The sequence below is a fragment of the Trachemys scripta genome, chromosome 9, assembly GCF_013100865.1.
Source record: "Trachemys scripta elegans isolate TJP31775 chromosome 9, CAS_Tse_1.0, whole genome shotgun sequence".
Taxonomy (NCBI): domain Eukaryota; kingdom Metazoa; phylum Chordata; order Testudines; family Emydidae; genus Trachemys; species Trachemys scripta.
In genome coordinates this window covers 102,965,180-102,983,015 of record NC_048306.1, presented here as the reverse complement: position 1 = coordinate 102,983,015, position 17,836 = coordinate 102,965,180, and the positions used below count along the sequence as shown (strand labels likewise).

General features: G+C 44.8%; 1 protein-coding gene across 2 annotated transcripts; it reads left to right on the top strand.

Moving 5' to 3' along the window:
- Positions 1–244: 244 nt before the first annotated feature.
- Positions 245–17,836, top strand: LSG1 (large 60S subunit nuclear export GTPase 1; the record flags this gene model as incomplete). Of its 2 annotated transcripts, XM_034781891.1 has the most annotated exon segments (13): positions 245–371; positions 2,395–2,515; positions 4,741–4,827; positions 5,781–5,867; positions 8,010–8,070; positions 8,931–9,107; positions 10,162–10,584; positions 10,876–10,977; positions 11,721–11,864; positions 12,247–12,370; positions 13,802–13,881; positions 14,522–14,692; positions 17,066–17,836. In XM_034781891.1, coding segments are annotated over 13 exon segments (1,884 nt in total), but the record flags the coding sequence as incomplete, so codon positions are not given.

Below are 17,836 nucleotides of genomic sequence, written 5' to 3'. Positions count from 1 at the left end.
GTGACGTTGGGTCTCTCCTAGCCTGCACCTCAGCAGGTCAGTGCGGTAAACACAGGGAGAATCACAGTGTGGGCCCCATTGTGCTGTCTGTGTCCTTGGCAAGAACTGCCACCTGCCAGGCCAATGCCCTGAATCCTCGAGGCCCAGCGTGAACATGCCATTGGGGGCTCTGTTAGATGGCCTCTGACTTGGTGCTTACGGGCGTTACAGAGCAGCCTGACAACACATCTGCTTTTCTTTGCAGCTACATACAAGTGAGTTAAATGATGGGTATGACTGGGGCCGCCTCAACCTTCAGTCAGTGACGGAACAAAGCTCGCTTGAGGAATTCCTTGCTACAGCAGAGCTTGCAGGAACTGAATTTGCGGCTGGTAAGTTTTTGGTCATGCTAGAGATCCATCATGATATGATGATTTGAAATGTAAAGATATGTTGTGTATTAATAGGCATTAGGTATGTTAAAAGCTGGAGCGTGCGGCTTCTGAGGCTTTCCCTATGTTTTTGCATAAGCTGCTGTAGCATTACATAAGAACATAGGTTTGACCCAGTATGGCCCTTCTTAAGATCCATCTAGCTCTGTATCCTGTCTTCCAACGGTGGCCAATGCCAGGTGCCCCAGAGGGAATGAACAGAACAGGTAATGATCAAGTGATCCATCCCCAGCTTCTGGCAAACAGAGGCTAGGGACGCTATTCCTGTCCATCCTGTCTAATAGTCATTGATGGACCTATCCTCCGTGAACTTATCTAGTTCTTTTTTGAACCCTGGTATAGTCTTGACCTTCACAACATCCTCTGGCAAGGAGTTCCACAGGTCGACTGTGTGTTGTGTGAAGAAATAATTCCTTTTCATAGAATATCAGGGTTGGAAGGGACCTCAGGAGGTCATCTAGTCCAACCCCCTGCTCAATGCAGGACCCCATCCCCAGACAGATTTTTACCCCAGTTCCCTAAATGGCCCCCTCAAGGACTGAACTCACAACCCTGGGTTTAGCAGGCCAATGCTCAAACCACTGAGCTATCCCTCCCTCCTAATTAAACCTGCTGCCTTTTAATTTAATTGGGTGACCCTTAGTTCCTGCGTTATGAGGAGTAAATAACACTTCCTTATTTACTTTCTCCACACCAGTCATGATTTTATAGACCTCTATAATATCCCCCCCTTAGTCGTCTCTTTTCCAAGCTGAAAAGTCACAATCTTATTAATCTCTCCTCATACGGAAGTTGTTCCATACCCCTTATCATGGTTTTATGGAAGATAGGTATTGTTGAACAAATCTGTTTTTTTTAATACGATAACAAGGTTAGTTGATAAAAGTAGCTGAATAGATGTAATAGACTTTTGTAAGGTATTTGACTTAGTACATAATGATATTACGATTTAAAAAATTAGCACCATACAAAATTAATAGAGTACATATTGAATTGCTTAAGAACTAGCTTACTGACCATGCTCAAAAAGTAGTTAACTATGGGAAATTGTCATTGAAGAAGTGTGTTTCTAGTTGAGTTCTGCAAGGAGCAGTATTATCCCTGGTGCTGTTCAACACTTTTGATGCAAGTCTGGGGGTGGGCATGTGTATTTTGAAATAAGTGTCCTATTTGATTTAATATCAGTTGGAAAAAGCTTGAATTAAGCTAAATTAAAATAGGGTACTGTTATTCCATATTGAGCATGCCCACCCACTGACTCATACAAAACAATGGAAAATGTGAATTTAAAACCAACTTGGCTATTTCAGTGCAAATTTGTGTGTAGAGCAGGCCTTATGTGGAATGTCTCATGGTATCAATCCATCTCCTAATGGAACCAGAAGCACATCGCACAGATACACGCTACACACGGAACGTTACTTTGCATTATCTGCAAAGAAGCCAAGGATTGAATGGGGACTAATCCTTTGTCCCGCTAGGTGAAGGTTGAAGTGTACTAGCAGAGGAGTGGGTGGAAAGCTTACATAGCTGTCATCTGTGCTTTCTGCTCTATTGTTAGAGGTCTTCAGTCTCCCGGTACTATTAATCTCATACCTTTCCCAAACATTGAATTAGCATTAAAAACAATTCACTTTGACAATAGTGTTAAAGTCTCCCCAAAGGACTCAAACTGTGTTTATCGTAATGGTCAACAACTGATGTAGCATCTGTAAACTGAAGCACATATGCTGTGTTTGCACAAATTCGCAGTCAGAATTTGCATATAATTATTGGTGTCAAGTGAGCCCAGCAACCATTGACTGGTACGTAGTTGAATGGTTTTCACTGGAAAGGTTTCCTACCAGCTTGGCGTGTAATCCCACCACCTTCACATGGGCATTCTTTTATTGGAGCCCAGATCCTAACATCTGCACTTGCTGAGTGTGAATGTTAATGGCAGGGTTTTTTCCTTTATAAACAGAGAAATCGAATATCAAGTTTGTTCCTTCTAAGGCGACGATTGTCCAGCTGACAGGAGAAGAGACCAAAAATATGAAGAAACTCCATGAGGAAAACAGACAGTTTTTGTGTATACCAAGAAGGTAAGATCCTGCTCAGGGCAATACTGCAGTGTCTCCTCCGTTGAGTCTATTGGCATTTCCTGTGTAAGTTTCCTTTTATGGGGATTTACAGTGCAGCCGTTATTATTTGACACGTTTATTCTAACATTTGCACTTCACTGAAATGTTGTCCTGTTGCTTGAATTTTTGATCTGAATGTACCAGTTACATCACAGAAAACCTGCCCTTGGTGCTGTGAGGGGTACCAGGCACCTCGTGATGTCCCTTGGGTGGCAGTGCACTCTTGGTGTAACATACCAGGCTCAGTGCTGGAGCACAGAGGCCCAGCAGCAGAGCAGGTAGTGTGCTTTTTTAAATAAGGTGAGGCACCAGGCAACTCAAAATACCGTATACCGCTTTGGGAGTGTCCACACTGGAGCTGGAAGGTTTTCACAGGGTACAGCAACACCGGAGGTGTAACTTCCAGCTTGGGTGGACACACCCGTGCTGCCTTTGATTGGCCAGCATGCTAAACCTCGCAGCCGTGGCTGCACGGGTGGTGGGATGGGCTCGCTGCCCGAGTACAGTCCTATCAGAAATCCTAGCTCTGGTTTTGGGGCAGCTAGCCATCCCTCCGTGGTGCAGCCAGGCTACGATGCTGGCTTTAGCATGCTAGCTCAATCCAAGAGAGCGTGGGTATGTCTCCCGGAGCTGGACATTGCATCTCCAGTGTAGATGTACCCGGCGAAACCAAAGCAGTCCAGCAGCCACATACTAGGGTATGCAGCGTGCCCTAGTGGGTAGAGCACTGGACTTGGACTTAAGAGACCTGGGTTCTGTTCCCAACTCAGCCACTGGCCTACTGGGTGACCTCAGCCAAGTCACTTCACCACTCGGTGCCTCAGTTGTCCCATTTGTAAAATGAGAATATTGATACTGACCTCCTTTGTAAAGCGCTTTGTGGTCTACTGGTGAAATGGTTAGATACGAGCTAGATGATGAGGATGTTGGTGGTATTATTGGAAAGTGAGAAAATTTCAAACTATTTTTGTTTGGTTGGTTTTTGTATTGTTGCTGTTCATGACCATGTGAATCTGGGTAAAAGGGGATTATTCCCTCTTCAGAAAACCTGGTGACTTCAGAGCTACTATATTTATAGAGGAATGATTTAGATTTCATTCACATAGTATTCTGCTGAGGTGATTTTAGTAGGACACGTGTCCTGTTGTTCTGTCATTTCATTACTACTGTAATACTACTTCAAATGTTAAAAAAAGTTAAGCTAACAGGTTGACTTGCAAAACAGCCAAATAAATTCTTGGTTGTATGTAATACTCTATTTTTGAGCCACTTCATGGTGCTCAAACATATATGCTGTGTACTGAATTGTTAACTAACCTGTTAATTTAGTTTTTTTATTATAGTTGCATGATAAAATAATTGGGTTTTCTAATTCAAGGGTAATAGCCCTCCACCTGAATGCTCTGGTCTGAAGCCATAGTGTGTAGTCTCAAAGTGCATTGTGTATGTGTGGAGACAACAACAAAAAAGCTTTAAAAATGATAAATACAGTTTACTTGAAACACAAATAGGACTATTACGCTATGGATAGATTTGTTTCTTGTACTCTTGTTTGTTTAAAATTGAGTCTTTAGCTCACCTACAATGCTGCAGTGCAAGACCTTCTCAAGAACAGGATCCCTATGCAACAGCTTCTGATTGTCACTCGTCCTTGCATGCGGTGTTAGTTCACTGCCTTCAGAAGCTGAACCAGTTGCAGAATTGAGAATCATAAGAATAAACTGTTAAGATGATTGACTGGAATATAAGAGTTTTAACACTGAGAAAGATGCAGGTACTGATTATTTTTAAAAGTCAGTTCTTTAAAGAGGACTGTTAGTCTCAGCCGCACTATTTGAGATCAGCCAGATAGAAGAGACTCTTAAACTCAAAAAGATCTAGCGGGAGAGACGAATCCCACATCCTATGCAATACAGTTGAGGAAACTGGCCTTTTGAGTGAGAGATTATAATGCATCATGGAATGCATTGTTCTGTTTAATGCACTCATCACTTTTTGAAATGAGATTTCATATTTAAAGAGAACAAAGAAATATGATATCTGTACATAAGAACAACCACCAATAAAATGCCTCTGAACTGTCCAGAGCAAATGTTCTTCCTGATCTGAAGTTTATTGGACAAATATAACCAAGAAAACATTCTAAAACACTGTTGTATGTTTCTTTCAATATATGATCATTCTAGACCATACTGGGATAGGAGAACCAGTGCTGAGAAGTTAAAGCAAGCAGAGAGAGAGAGCTTTCTGGAGTGGAGACGACAGCTTGTTCGGTGAGTGTGCTACTCGTGCTTAACACAACTAATCAATGACATTAGAGGAGGGGTGGGTTTTCTATATCTTTGTTAGAGCCCTAAGGACACAGGGATCATGTCTTTTGCTCCTGGTAAATACCGGAAAAAACCCTTGGTGGTTTGTGACCACTGTGATCCTGGCCCATCCTTGTGGCAAGTTTCCGAAAAGTACCCTGGTTATTCTGAGGTTAAGAATTTGGACCATATGGCCTAGAATCCTAGCATTGTGGGGCTGGATGGGACCTTGAAAAGTCATTGAGTCCAGACCCCTGCGCTGAGGCAGGAGCAAGTAAACCTATAAATCATGTTTACATACTGCAGGTTTCTCCTTTTTTCCAAAAAGATGGAGGTTAATTTAGAATCCCCTCAGATTCCTCGCTCTGAGCCGAAGCACAATGTCATACCCACACCCCTTTAGAGGAGGCGGGATAAGCATGTGTCTCTAGAGAATGTCAATGTCACTTCCGGTTTCTACAGGATAGTGCTGCTCAAGAGAAATGTGAGGTGCCCACCCCCCATGAGAGCCGAGCGCAGCTGGCCCAGAGAGTAAGCTGCCAGGAATGGCCCCCAAGTGCATTTTTTTCACATGCCAACTAGCTGTGTAGATACTGGGTGACACGGGGGTAAATTCTTTGATCTGTTCTGATACCCTAGCTCTGAACTTTCCCAGTTTGTTTGCTGATGGAGTTGGCTTTTCTTTGCTGTGACCTGTTGCCATCACATCATCTGTGTACTAATGGCACTAAGGTGGGTTTTCTTCAGGAGCTGAGATCTATTTAGAGACCTCACTGGAGGGGCACCTTAGTGTTTGGGTCCCTGCCTTGTAGATTACTCCATGAGAGGCGAGTGTGGTGTAATTCTAAGCAGTCTTGGTGCTGTGTTTGCTGTGTAACAAGATCTGTGTGTGGAGTATCCTCTCTGTTTCTCTCTAGGCTAGAGGAAGAAGAGAAACTGATTTTGACCCCATTTGAACGGAATTTAGACTTTTGGCGCCAGCTCTGGAGAGTCATTGAAAGAAGGTAACATTTATCGGTTTCTGTGTCACGGATGATAAAAATCATGACTTAGAGAGAGAGATCATTGCCTTTTTTTGTTATTCATTTAAATCAGATGTTTTTTATTCACTTGTTGCTAGTACTTTACTTTACTCCCACTTCATAGTCTTAAGTGGCTAATGTGGACATTTTGTAACTATGAAGCTTCAGACCTAAAATGCTCATCTATGCTGAAAACATATCCAGGGCTTCATTAGCAGCCTCACTGTGAGAACAGCAGAAACTGAAACATATGATTGATAAGCAGATAGCCCGTGCTGTGTTTGCAACCAACTCCACCTTCCAATATATTGAACTTCCCCAAGTCAAGAAAACTGAAAAAATCATAGTTTGCAGTCTGAAGTCAGTGACTTGTACTTCTAAGGCACATAAAGGCATTTGAAAACCCCACCCTTAACTGCCTAAATATGGACTTAGTAATATAACTTTAGGTTCCTATTTTTTAATATCTTGGCCTGTGTATATTTAAAAAAAATAACAAAGTGATTGTGAACATATTGAAGGACCACATTGTGAACACTGCATTAATTTTGTTTTCAAGTGAGAGATTTTATGCCATTAAAAGCAATTTAAATATTCCCCCCCCCCCCACACACACACACACAATTCTAGGCCCTGATGCTGCAGATGCGTGTGCACATGCTTTGCTTGCAGCACAAGTAGTCCCACTGACATCAGCAACACCTGCAGCCCTCTTTCAGTGGATTCCCTGACGGATCTGCCTTCTAGGCTGTCCATTCAAAATCTTTTATCCGCTTTAACCACCACCCCTACCCCACCTACATAGTTATTCCATGGCACTGGGGTGGCAGGAAAATGATGTGTTCTGGAATAGTGGAGCACTTGAAAGTTAAGGTGAGGTGGAGAGTGGGCTCCTGGTCTAGGGCCTCTTGCCATTCAGAAGAAGATTATTGGGGACATTAACAACAACCTGGCATACCACAGAAATAATCTTTCTGTTTGCTCTGCTTAGCTGAAACAGAGGAGCAAAGCCGTCTGCCAGTTTAATCTAGTTTAGGCATTTAATTTTATTAGTAATTAACTTTGAGATTGTATCTCTACTGATTTTTCTGAAATTGAAAAATACTTCAGCAGCAAGGTCACAGTGATCTGCTTATTTCATAAAGAGCCTCTTTGTTACTGTCTCAATGTCACAGGAGGCTTTGGTTGGTGAGCTCCCATGCTGTGAGAAACATCCTCCTTTGTATGCGCCCTTATGTCTGGTATCCAGACACCTTACACGTGCTTAGACAGTGGAGCTGGTCTGTACACATCTGTGTGCTCTCCTTGGAGCTCATGTTTGTGGTCTAATCATAAAACTCGAAGATGGGAGAGACCTATTACGCCATCCAGTCCATATCCCTGGCAATACAGGCTTGCACATTACGGGCATTTTCTAGAAGTGTTTGTTTCAATCTTGTTCCAAAAGTCTTCAGCAACTGGACGTCTCCCATTTCCTTCTCCTTACTATACACAGTCCTAATACATTGCTATCAGGATGATATTCAGCTTTTATTATTTCTATCCCATCCCCATGTGATGCATTATACGATTCCTTTGTGTCTGGCTTTCACTCCCTTCAGATGTAGCTGGTACTAGTTTTTCTCTGTGTGTTGTTTAATGGACTCTCTCTACATCATTTTGTAACTGTATCTTTCGTCATAAAATTCCAAACCAACCAGTCTAATCTCAATGCTGAAACACGTGTACGGGCTATCCCTCCATCTCTGAGGTGGTCCCTCCCTGGGAAGTTTTAGTTGAGTCTACACTATTGGGTTCCAAGGCGGGGATGGAGAATTGGATAGCAGTGGTATCTCTGACATAAATGGTATTCACACTGAACAGTCATGAGTCTTACTCATATTCATTGTGGTAAACTTCTTGACTTAGGAAGTTTTTCCCAAGGGCACACTGACAAGGACTGTGTGTGTGAAGGAACTGTTTCAGTTGGAGTTCTGAGCAGGTTCAACACTTGGGATCAGATGGGCTTATCCTGCATGATTGATCTCCTGGGGCTTTCCCTTCTCCTCATGCAGTGCTTGGCAGTCATTGAGCTTATACAGAGAACAGCCAGCAGAAGGTGCTTATTGGCCTTTTATTTTGCAGTGACATTGTGGTTCAGATAGTAGATGCCAGAAATCCTCTCCTATTTAGATGCCAAGATCTGGTAAGTTAAGTGAAGCAAATGTCCTTCTAAACTACTGTCCTTGTCTCAGTGCTCACTTTGACTGTGTATAATTTTATATACAGTATCATTATATGGATTATACAGCATATAAGGTGTGTGTGTATATTATATACTCCTCTCAAAAGCAGCGTAGAATCAAAAACCAGTGGATTACTCTTCTCCTAAACATTTAAAAGAAATATTGGGAATTTAAGGGCTAGTCTACCCTGGCAACGCTAAAGTGCTGCCGTGGCAGTGCTGTCACGTGCTTTGTGTAGTTGCGGCGCTCTAAAAATCCACCTCAACGAGGGTTGGGGCTCCCAGCGCCGGTGCACTGTCTACACTGGCACTTTACAGCACTAAAACTTGCTGCGCTCTGGGGGGGGGTGTTTTTTCACACCCCTGAGTGGGAAAGTTGCAGCACTGTAAATTGCCAGTGTAGACAAGCCCACAGAAACAGCAGCCATTTAACAGAAGCCTCTGAAATAAAATGTCCTGCAGCAACAAAATTGCAGACTTGATAAATAGAGAGTCAGCTTTGGGACTCGGTACTCCAAGGTCTGGAGCCTTTCTGTGCCACACCCGCACGAGTATCTAGGGTATGTTGTGTACGTAAATACCAGCTGTGTCTGGCCCTTTGTATTGCAAATATCCACTTTGTGCAAGCAGTCCCAGTAACTGCATTTGCAAATCAGACATGCAGCTGTGTGCGGAATCCTTTGTAAATCAGGCCCTAATGGTAGAATTGTTGGTGAGCCTACCGAAGGGTACGTTGAAGCAGACCTAATTTTACTTTCCTTGATGTTGGACTGCAGCGGTTTCCAAATCAGAATCCTGTCTAGTCCTTTTGTGTTCTCCAGGAATGTTACGTGAAGGAAGTGAGCAGCGACAAAGAGAACATCGTTCTACTAAACAAGGCGGATTTGCTGAGCAGAGAGCAGCGCGTGGCTTGGGCGCAGTTCTTTGAGAGAGAAGGTGTTAAAGTTGTGTTCTGGTCAGCCTTGGCAGAAGGCATGCGGCTGAGTGCCGAACGTAAGGTAGCTTAGATCACTTGTTCACGGGTGGTTGTGTGTCTGGTGAATTGTGAAGACTGAGACGTATGATTTTTCTTGGAGTCATGCTTGCAGTAGTGTAACTGAACTCCAGAAAAAGAGGGGAAATACCCTCTTCCTTAAGGAAGGGTAACTCCTGAGCCTCACTCTAGAGCAGGGGTTCCCAAGCTGTGGTACACATGCCTCTGGGAGTACGAGACATATCTCGGGGGGTATGCGGGAGGAATTGGGTAAAGGTGGCTTTTATTTATTGATTATTTTATTTATTGCATTTTCATAGTAGGCTACTCAGACAAAGTTTTAAAACTCTGTGGGAATTTGTTATATAAAAATACAGTAGTTAATTTACTTCAAGATGTACAATGAGAACACAGATGCACAGAGACACTGATGTACAGAGCCCTCCCCTCCAATCACCATATGGCGCTGGTTCAGTTGTCCAGCAACTGTCCAGTCTAACTGAGCTCAGAACTTAGGGGTTTTGGGTTGTATGTCACACTATACGTATGTCTGTACGTAACAGTGAAATATGGACAGATGGCTCGAGAAAGGTAGCTTTAAGAACACACAAAGTATCTGTGATGAGAAGGGGGGGTATGTAGGCAGCTGGCAGATCTGGAAGGGGGTATACAATAAGAAAAGTTTGGGAAGATCTGCACAGTTACAAAATAGCATTTCAGTGGCAGATAGAGACGTGCACTGAAAGCTGTTGTGAAATGGCATAATATACCCCTTCAGTTCAGTTAGCACAGCTCTTGCAGGCCTCTTTCAAGACAAATGAAATAAGTACTGAGCAAAGATGTGAAGCCACTCGAGGAAGACCTCTACTGAGCTCCAAACCCTCAGACTGCTGCCGACACAGGAGTGTGGCATGGCTTATTGGCAGTCTGCACTAATCCTGTAAAATAGATAAGGGGGTGAGAATTAAATCTGGCTGCATAGATTTGTACAGTACAATAATTATTTCCCCACAGCACTGCTGCTGGTTACGTTCTGCCCTCTCTCTATTCCATCCATGCAACTCTCATTCTTTACCCAGGGACTAGAACTTGAGGAGGCAGCAGAGGTGGCAAGTGACTCTGAAGCTGACAGGTCCAGTGAGGAAGAGCACAGAGCCCTGCAGAGCGGTGCAGAAAGCACACTCAGGGGTAACGCTCTGCATCTTGAAAGCAGAGTCCTGGGTAGTGATGACGACGACAGTGATGAATATGAGGACTGTGAAGAGGAGGAGGATGCCTGGCAGACCTGTTCTGAAGATGATGGTGAGGAAGAAGTAAAGTCCAGTGACCCAAGCTGTATGGAAAGCAGGACTGACAGGGCTTTAGGGCAGAGCCCAGCGCCACTGCAGAGCAGGCACATCAGTAACTTCAGCCATCTGGTACAGAAAAACGAACTGCTGGAGATATTCAGAACGATGCATACTGGGAAGAAGGTGAAGGAGGGAGAGATCACAGTAGGGCTGGTAAGTTGGAGCTTGTACTCGAAATAGGCTAACGTGGTCCAAGAGCCTTGCAGTGTGAAACGTACACTTGTCCAGAAGGCCCGCTTCCCGTGAGGACAAAAACCTGGCAAGTGAAATCAGTAAGGATTCAGTGTGGATTCATTTTAAGCACTGCAGCCTTGCAGCTTTCTACAGTACAGCTTTCAAACGGTGCTTAGATTGATGGTTAGCCCCTGTGCCAAACCTCTATTAGTAGCTTAATAATGCCTTGCCTGGTATGACTGTCTTATCAATCCACTTTCTGCCTTCCAGGTGGGTTACCCTAATGTTGGTAAGAGCTCAACAATCAACACAATCCTTGGAAACAAGAAAGTGTCGGTGTCTGCCACGCCAGGTCACACAAAGCACTTTCAGGTATCACTGGGGTGCTGGCATTTCAGTCACCTCCGGCTGAAGAAAGTGTGATTGCAAGGTGGCTTGCCCCCGTGACAGACGCTGGGAGTTCTCAAGTCTCTGATTTGAATGCCATGTATTATTTTGACCTGTGCCAGCGTGGTTTAGGAACATCTCAGGGGTTCTCAAGCATTTTCATAGAGTTGGCTACAGCTTAGAGAGTAACGCATGAGGGCTTCTGTTCTGATGGAAATATTTTCCATGTTCCATTGTAAATGTGGTACTTGGCCTTCCTCTCTCCATCAGCACATGGCAAGAAGGGGTTCTCAGTCAGAAGTAGGTACTTTAGATTCCTAAAGGTTGAGAAGCACCTTCCCTAGCGCAAAGTAAAGGAAGAGTATCGTCCTTGACTGTTCTGCTTTGCCCCCGCTTTGAGATGATTGACTCTTTTCAGACTGCAAGGAAAAGCCTTCCGAGCCGTCGCTCTTCTTTGTGCCCGGGAGTCACTGGTACACAGCTGGGTTCTTGTGGCTTTCTGCTCTTCTTTCAGCTGAGCAGAGTGTAGGCTCTGGCTGGCCATCTCCATGCCACCACTGTAGTGTTGTGGAGTTTCTGCTCAATGAATCTTCTCCCACACTAACATTTTTCCCTTCACCTCACCCACACCCAACTTTACTGTGATTTTTTCTGCCTTTCGTTCCCTTTCCTCACTTGGAACATACGTTGGCTGCTCTCAGTGACCTGTGCTTTTCTTGTCCATTTAGACTCTGTATGTGGAGCCTGGCCTATGTCTCTGCGATTGTCCCGGTCTGGTGATGCCAAACTTCGTCTCTACAAAGGCAGAGATGATCTGCTGTGGAATTTTGCCTATAGACCAGATGAGGGACCATGTTCCACCTATCTCTCTAATATCCTTTGCTCAGGGTTTGGAAATGTATTTGCACGTGTGTTTGGCATGTGGTAACACTTAGATGTAAAATATACTGTATGCTAGCAGGAACTAAGGCTGTCTGGCCATATTTATTGAAGTCAGTGGAGTTGCCCAAGGGATGCAACAGACCTGTGTTTGTCGTCTTCTGCCTTTGTTCTTTTGAGTTGTGTTATGTTAAGATAATCCTCATTGTGGAGGCTCATGTGTCTTTCCTTTTTCAACCTATATAATCAAATCTGAAAGTCATTCTTTACTCTGAAAAGCAAAGTAGTCTCCCTGAGTAACCTAGAATACCTTTCGCCTGTGCATCTCGTGCACGCAGAACAGAACTCGGCCTGTGGCTTCCTTCACTAGCTCACATTTGCCAGCATATCCCACGACATATTTTAGAAGCAACCTATGGAATAAATATCATAAGGCCCAGAGAAGATGAGGAGCCAGATCGCCAACCAACATCTGAAGAGCTGCTAACAGCATATGGATGTGAGTGATGATACCCTAACCCCTCCCCCTTCCCCCCGCAATTCACGTAGTCACTGAAGCATAGGGTTAAATTCAGTTTCACACTTGGGTGTCTCAGGTACTAAAAACTTCCTTCTTGGACTATGAGGCCTTTGCTGGAGGCCATGTGTAGATGGCTAATCCTCTGTATGTGTTATAGTTACTCTGGGGGGAATTCTGTGCCAAAAAATTATGTGCACAGTATTTTAAAATTCTGCAAAATTGTGCATATTTTATTTGTCAAAGTAACAATATAATCACACCAGTTTCAATTGTTTTGGTAATTTTTTTCAAAATACCCTGTCAGCAAGTATGTCTGTAACAATACAGACAACAAAAAAATTCCCCTTGGAGTAGAGAGTTAAAGAAACCCCTACGACAACCCAGTTCCTGTTTCTCTGTTATGCTTTTGTTGGGCGCCTCCGTCTGGGTGTGTCACACATGCCAGCTGGGCACATCTTGGGGGGGGGAAACTCTGCCCCTTTGGTCTCACACACCTGCACCCCCAACCCTCCTGAGCCCAGCTGCAGGATACCCCCCCTCCCCCAAGTCCAAACACTCCCTCCCTCCCCCCCGATATCCTTGGGATCCAGAGGGAGAAACAGCCTGATGCTGGGTCCTGGGCTTGTACGGAATTTCCTGCACTGAGAACCCTCATTTGCCCGGAACCTCCCAGCATCCCTTTCCCCTGGCAGTGTCCTGTATTTGTGAGCTGGAGAGCCGAGCTCTGCTGGGCCAGCAGCCCCTACAGGCAGCCGGCAATTCTGCAGCACAAATTGTGTAGAGAAAAATGGAATTCTGCATTGGGCAGTGGTGCAGAATTCCCACAGGAGTATATTGTTATGCTTTGCAAATTTGCTTCCTGCAGATGAAATAACCCTAATCAGAAGGCATTTACATAAAACATACATATCTGAATGGTACCTGGCAATGATCTTGAACATGGAAGTTAGTTTGTGACACGCCTCCTGTTAGGTGCCTGATGCCAACACTCCCGAATCAGTCAGCAGGGTCAATCTGAGCTAAATGCAACAGCTGTTTAGCTCCCTCTTCTGAGGACTGAGTGTACTCTCTGGTGTGTTTAATCTTCTCTAGCCTAACAGCGATTGGGTTTTGGGGGGTTGTCGAATCTCTGCATTTCCTTCTGACTAGAATGCTTCTCAATGCCCCTTGCAATCAACAGCGTTCCCCACACCTGGTGACAGCTTTCATCTCCCATCCCGGCTCTTCCCAACAAGTCTAGCATCAGCCTGGGATTTGGAGAGGACATGGGCTTTTTCTCAAAAGAAAGGGCTGCGCTAGCGACAGCAGTATCTATTGCATAGCTGTGGGTCTCTCTTCCCTTGATAGACTGTTCAGAGAGGCTGCTATAACAGGGCTCTGAATTTTAACCTGCTGCTGCCTTTCTCCCAGATATGAGAGGATTTATGACAGCGCATGGGCAGCCAGACCAGCCAAGATCAGCTCGTTATGTGTTGAAAGATTACGTCAGTGTAAGTTCTCGCTACCGCTGTTCTCGATCCTGCTCAAGCCGCTCTGCCTTTGGGGGATGACGGAGTGCGATACGCTGAAGTGTTTCTTTAGCCAAAACTCTCTAATCTGGGCTTTTTACTCAAAAAGAGTCTAAGAAAAGAATGAGCTCTCTGCTGATGACAGTTAGGAAGGTGGTTTTGTGTGTGATGGCAGAAAGAGACCTGCTAGGCAGCTCATGCTAGCTGGAGAGGAAGGAGTATCTATCAAATATACAGCGCATAGTTGGAAAGAGAACTTGTTTTGGTTAGTAGCCTTATGATGGCTGCAGTGCCCATAACTTTGACAATAATAATCCTTTGCACTTCTATAGTCCCTCTCATTGGATGAGCCTTATTAGCCCTCATGGCACCATTGGGAGGTCTGTGTTGTACCCATTTGGCAGCCAGGCAAATGAAACATTGCGCAGAAGGGTTTAGAGTTAGACCGAGTCACTGGAATAGAGCCCAGGAGTCCTGACACTCAGTCTGCAGCTCTTAGCCACTAGACATAGTTTTGCTCTCTTAACTCATGGAGCCCACCCTTGCCCTTTCAGGGTCTGGCTGTGAGATTCTTGCCACGAGGATGGAAGCCATTGATTGATTGATTGATTTGATTTTTCAGGGTAAGCTGTTGTATTGCTATCCTCCTCCTGGGATTGACCCAAAAGACTTCCAACACCGGCACGAAAGATATACACAGCACAAAGCTATGCAGGGCAATGCAGAAAAGTCCGAAAGCAATCTGAACGCAAAACAAATTGAGAATGTGGTGGACAAAAAATTTTTCCAGCAGGTAAGTTCTGGAGTAGTTGCCTTAGAGACATCTATGCTAGTAGCAATTTGTCAGCATCTTTAGAACGTAATCAGAAAAAGTAACCATGGAGGATGTTAAACAGCAGCTACAAAAGTTAGACATTTATAAATCAGCAGGTTTGGATAACTAGCATCCAAGAATTTTAAAAGCCTTGGTGAAGGAGCACTTTGGACTGTTAATATTGACTTTTAATGTCTTGGAACTCTGGAAGTTCTTCTTTAAGTAGTTTCCCTATGGGCGCTCCACTGTAGATGCGGTAACACCCTGCGCCGGGGATCGGAGATCAGTAGCGGTGCCTATTGGGGCGCACATGCACTCCTCCCCATCTCGTGCCGTGAGCTTCTCAGCCGCTGTTGGTCTGGTATGGAATCCACAGCAGAGCCCTTCAGACATCCGTAGCCTTAGTAACAGAAGTGTTTCCGTTATAACATTCACTAATATAACAGTCACTACGCAAGAGGATAAATGGACACAAGTCAGATATCAGGAATGGCAATATACAAAAACCTGTAGGAGAACACTTCAACCTCCCTGGCCACACAATAGCAGATGTAAAGGTAGCCATCTTACAGCAAAAAAACTTCAGGACCAGACTCCAAAGAGAAACTGCTGAGCTCCAGTTCATTTGCAAATTTGACACCATCAGATCAGGATTAAACAAAGACTGTGAATGGCTATCCAACTACAGAAACAGTTTCTCCTCTCTTGGTGTTCACACCTCAACTGCTAGCAGAGCACCTCACCCTCCCTGATTGAACTAACCTCGTTATCTCCATACTGATTTATACCTGCCTCTGGAGATTTCCATTACTTGCATCTGAAGAAGTGAGGTTCTTACCCACGAAAGCTTATGCTCCCAATACTTCTGTTAGTCTCAAAGGTGCCACAGGACCCTCTGTTGCTTTTTACAGATTCAGACTAACACGGCTACCCCTCTGATACTCGTTATAACATTATATATCTTAGCCATTGCCTTTTTTTTTCTTCTTCCCCCTGTTTTTTAAAAAAAATCTGTTGCTCTTTCCTCCCCGTTATTCTTTAGCTTAGCATAGGTTTCTTTTTCTACGCTCTTCCCAATTGGGAAGTTCTCCCTTCTCGGGGTTATGCCCAGATCCCATGGGCTCAAGAGGTCCCTCTCTTGTTGTGAGACCATTCCTGTCAGTGACAGTCACTCCCAGTACATGTCCCTCCCTGAGACAGCATATGTCTCTCAGAAGTGTACTCACTGCCTCAAATGAAAGGCTTGGTCCAGAAACGACTGGGAACTGAGGCTAATTCTTTCACTAATGGAGAGCTCTCATTGAGACCAGGGTCTGAGGCTGGTCGTAACCTCTCCTACGCAGCGGTCACCATCGGCACAATCATCAGCCTACCCTCATTCGCCACACAGCACCAAGAGAAAATCTACTCTCTCCCCCCCAGACGAAAGGAAGTGGGCCACTAGCTCACCCTTTAAGGAGGCGCCTCAGAGAAAGTCTTCCCCTGTGAGGTCAGTAGCCTCAGCGTCTTCAGAGGTGAGACTTAGGAGGCGACCATCCGAGCACCTCCGGTACTGGCACCGAGGAGAGGTCCAAGGACCCTAAACGGGCAGGACCACAGACAGAAACACTGTCCTTCAGCACCGAGAAGGACTCTACAAGAATTTTGAAATTGGTACCACTTGTCTCAACTAAAACAACTTTGGATGCTTCCGCACCGAGCAAGCCCTCAACAGTGACGTGACTCTCGGCTCCAGGTCCCTCTGGAGGAAGTCAGAGAGCAACAGCACAAGTTGCTTGACATCTTGCAAGCTCTACATTGGCAAATATAGCATTCTTGATCAGCGAGGCCTCGCTGGACCCTGCCAAGGTGATCTGGCAGACCCCAGTGTCCATAGCACCCACTTGCAAGCGAGCGGACAAAAAATACTATGTCCCTGCTAAAGACATGGAATTTCTTTTTTTTCCCACCCTACTCCAAAACTCCCTTGTTGTCAGTGCAGTACAGGAGAAGTTCACAGTTAGGCCCAAACTGAGCTGCCCATGTGCTGGGCATTTCCCGGGTGGGCAGGAGCACGAACGAATCCCAGCAGAGTGACTGCAGTGTTGCTCTGCAAAGGCCATTACAGCCCAATGACTAAAGTTAGACCACTGCAATCCCAATGTGCCCCTAGGTAGCGGTCTGACCTATGGCCCTCTGAGGCTCTGTCCCTTGGCACCACTCCCCCTTTGCCAGAGGGACCTCTGCAGTTCTGGATGTGCCCCCTAGCATCTCCATTGGCTTATGCCTGATGTTAAAATTAATATGTTGTAATTTAATCTACAATTAAATGCCTCCATGCTTACAGGTTTGCAAATATTTATTGTTTTTTAGGAGAATGTCCGTGCTCTGACAAAAGGTGTCCAGACCGTGATGGGATATAAACCTGGCAGCGGGCCTGTGTCTTTGGCTGCATCCAGCTCCGAGAATGTCAGAGGAAAGCCCTGGAAAAAACATGGGAACAAAAACAAAAAGGAGAAGGTTCGCAGAATCACCAAGCACCTAGATGCATAGCTGTGGCATTAGCCCCATGCGCTTGCGGCCAGGCTGGAGACCGCAATGTGTCCTACATATTATGCACGCACACTGAAGCAGAAAGGATAAACCAGTATCAGGGTTTCACATTGGAAATCTGAGTGTGCTACAGACTGCCTGGGGCAGGTGTGTGAGGTCAGACTCTGCCACACAGTGTTTCTTCCTTCGGAGAAAGAAACAAAGCTCCCTGCTAACCATCAGAGAACTCGCCATTGGTCTCTCCTGAAAGCAGGTCAGTTTAGGCTTTTGATTGCTCCTGAAAAGTCAGTCCTTTTGCCGAGAGTGGTTGGAGTCATGTTAGGAGTATGTCTAGCTTCCAAACAAAACCTATTTTATAGCCGTGGAGGGTTAAACAAAAACCTGTACAACTGACTAAGAAGTTGAATAATTGAATCTTATTGGATAAAGTTTGTTATATTTGAGACACTTTCTTCTGTCTCCCTTTTTTATCTGTTCTGGTAAATTCTGGCAGAACATAAATTAATGTTCAAAAAATGTAGTCGTGAATTTTTTTGCTATTTAGTTCTGGCAGCAGGAATGGTTTATCTGTATTAAAGTCACTCCCTACTT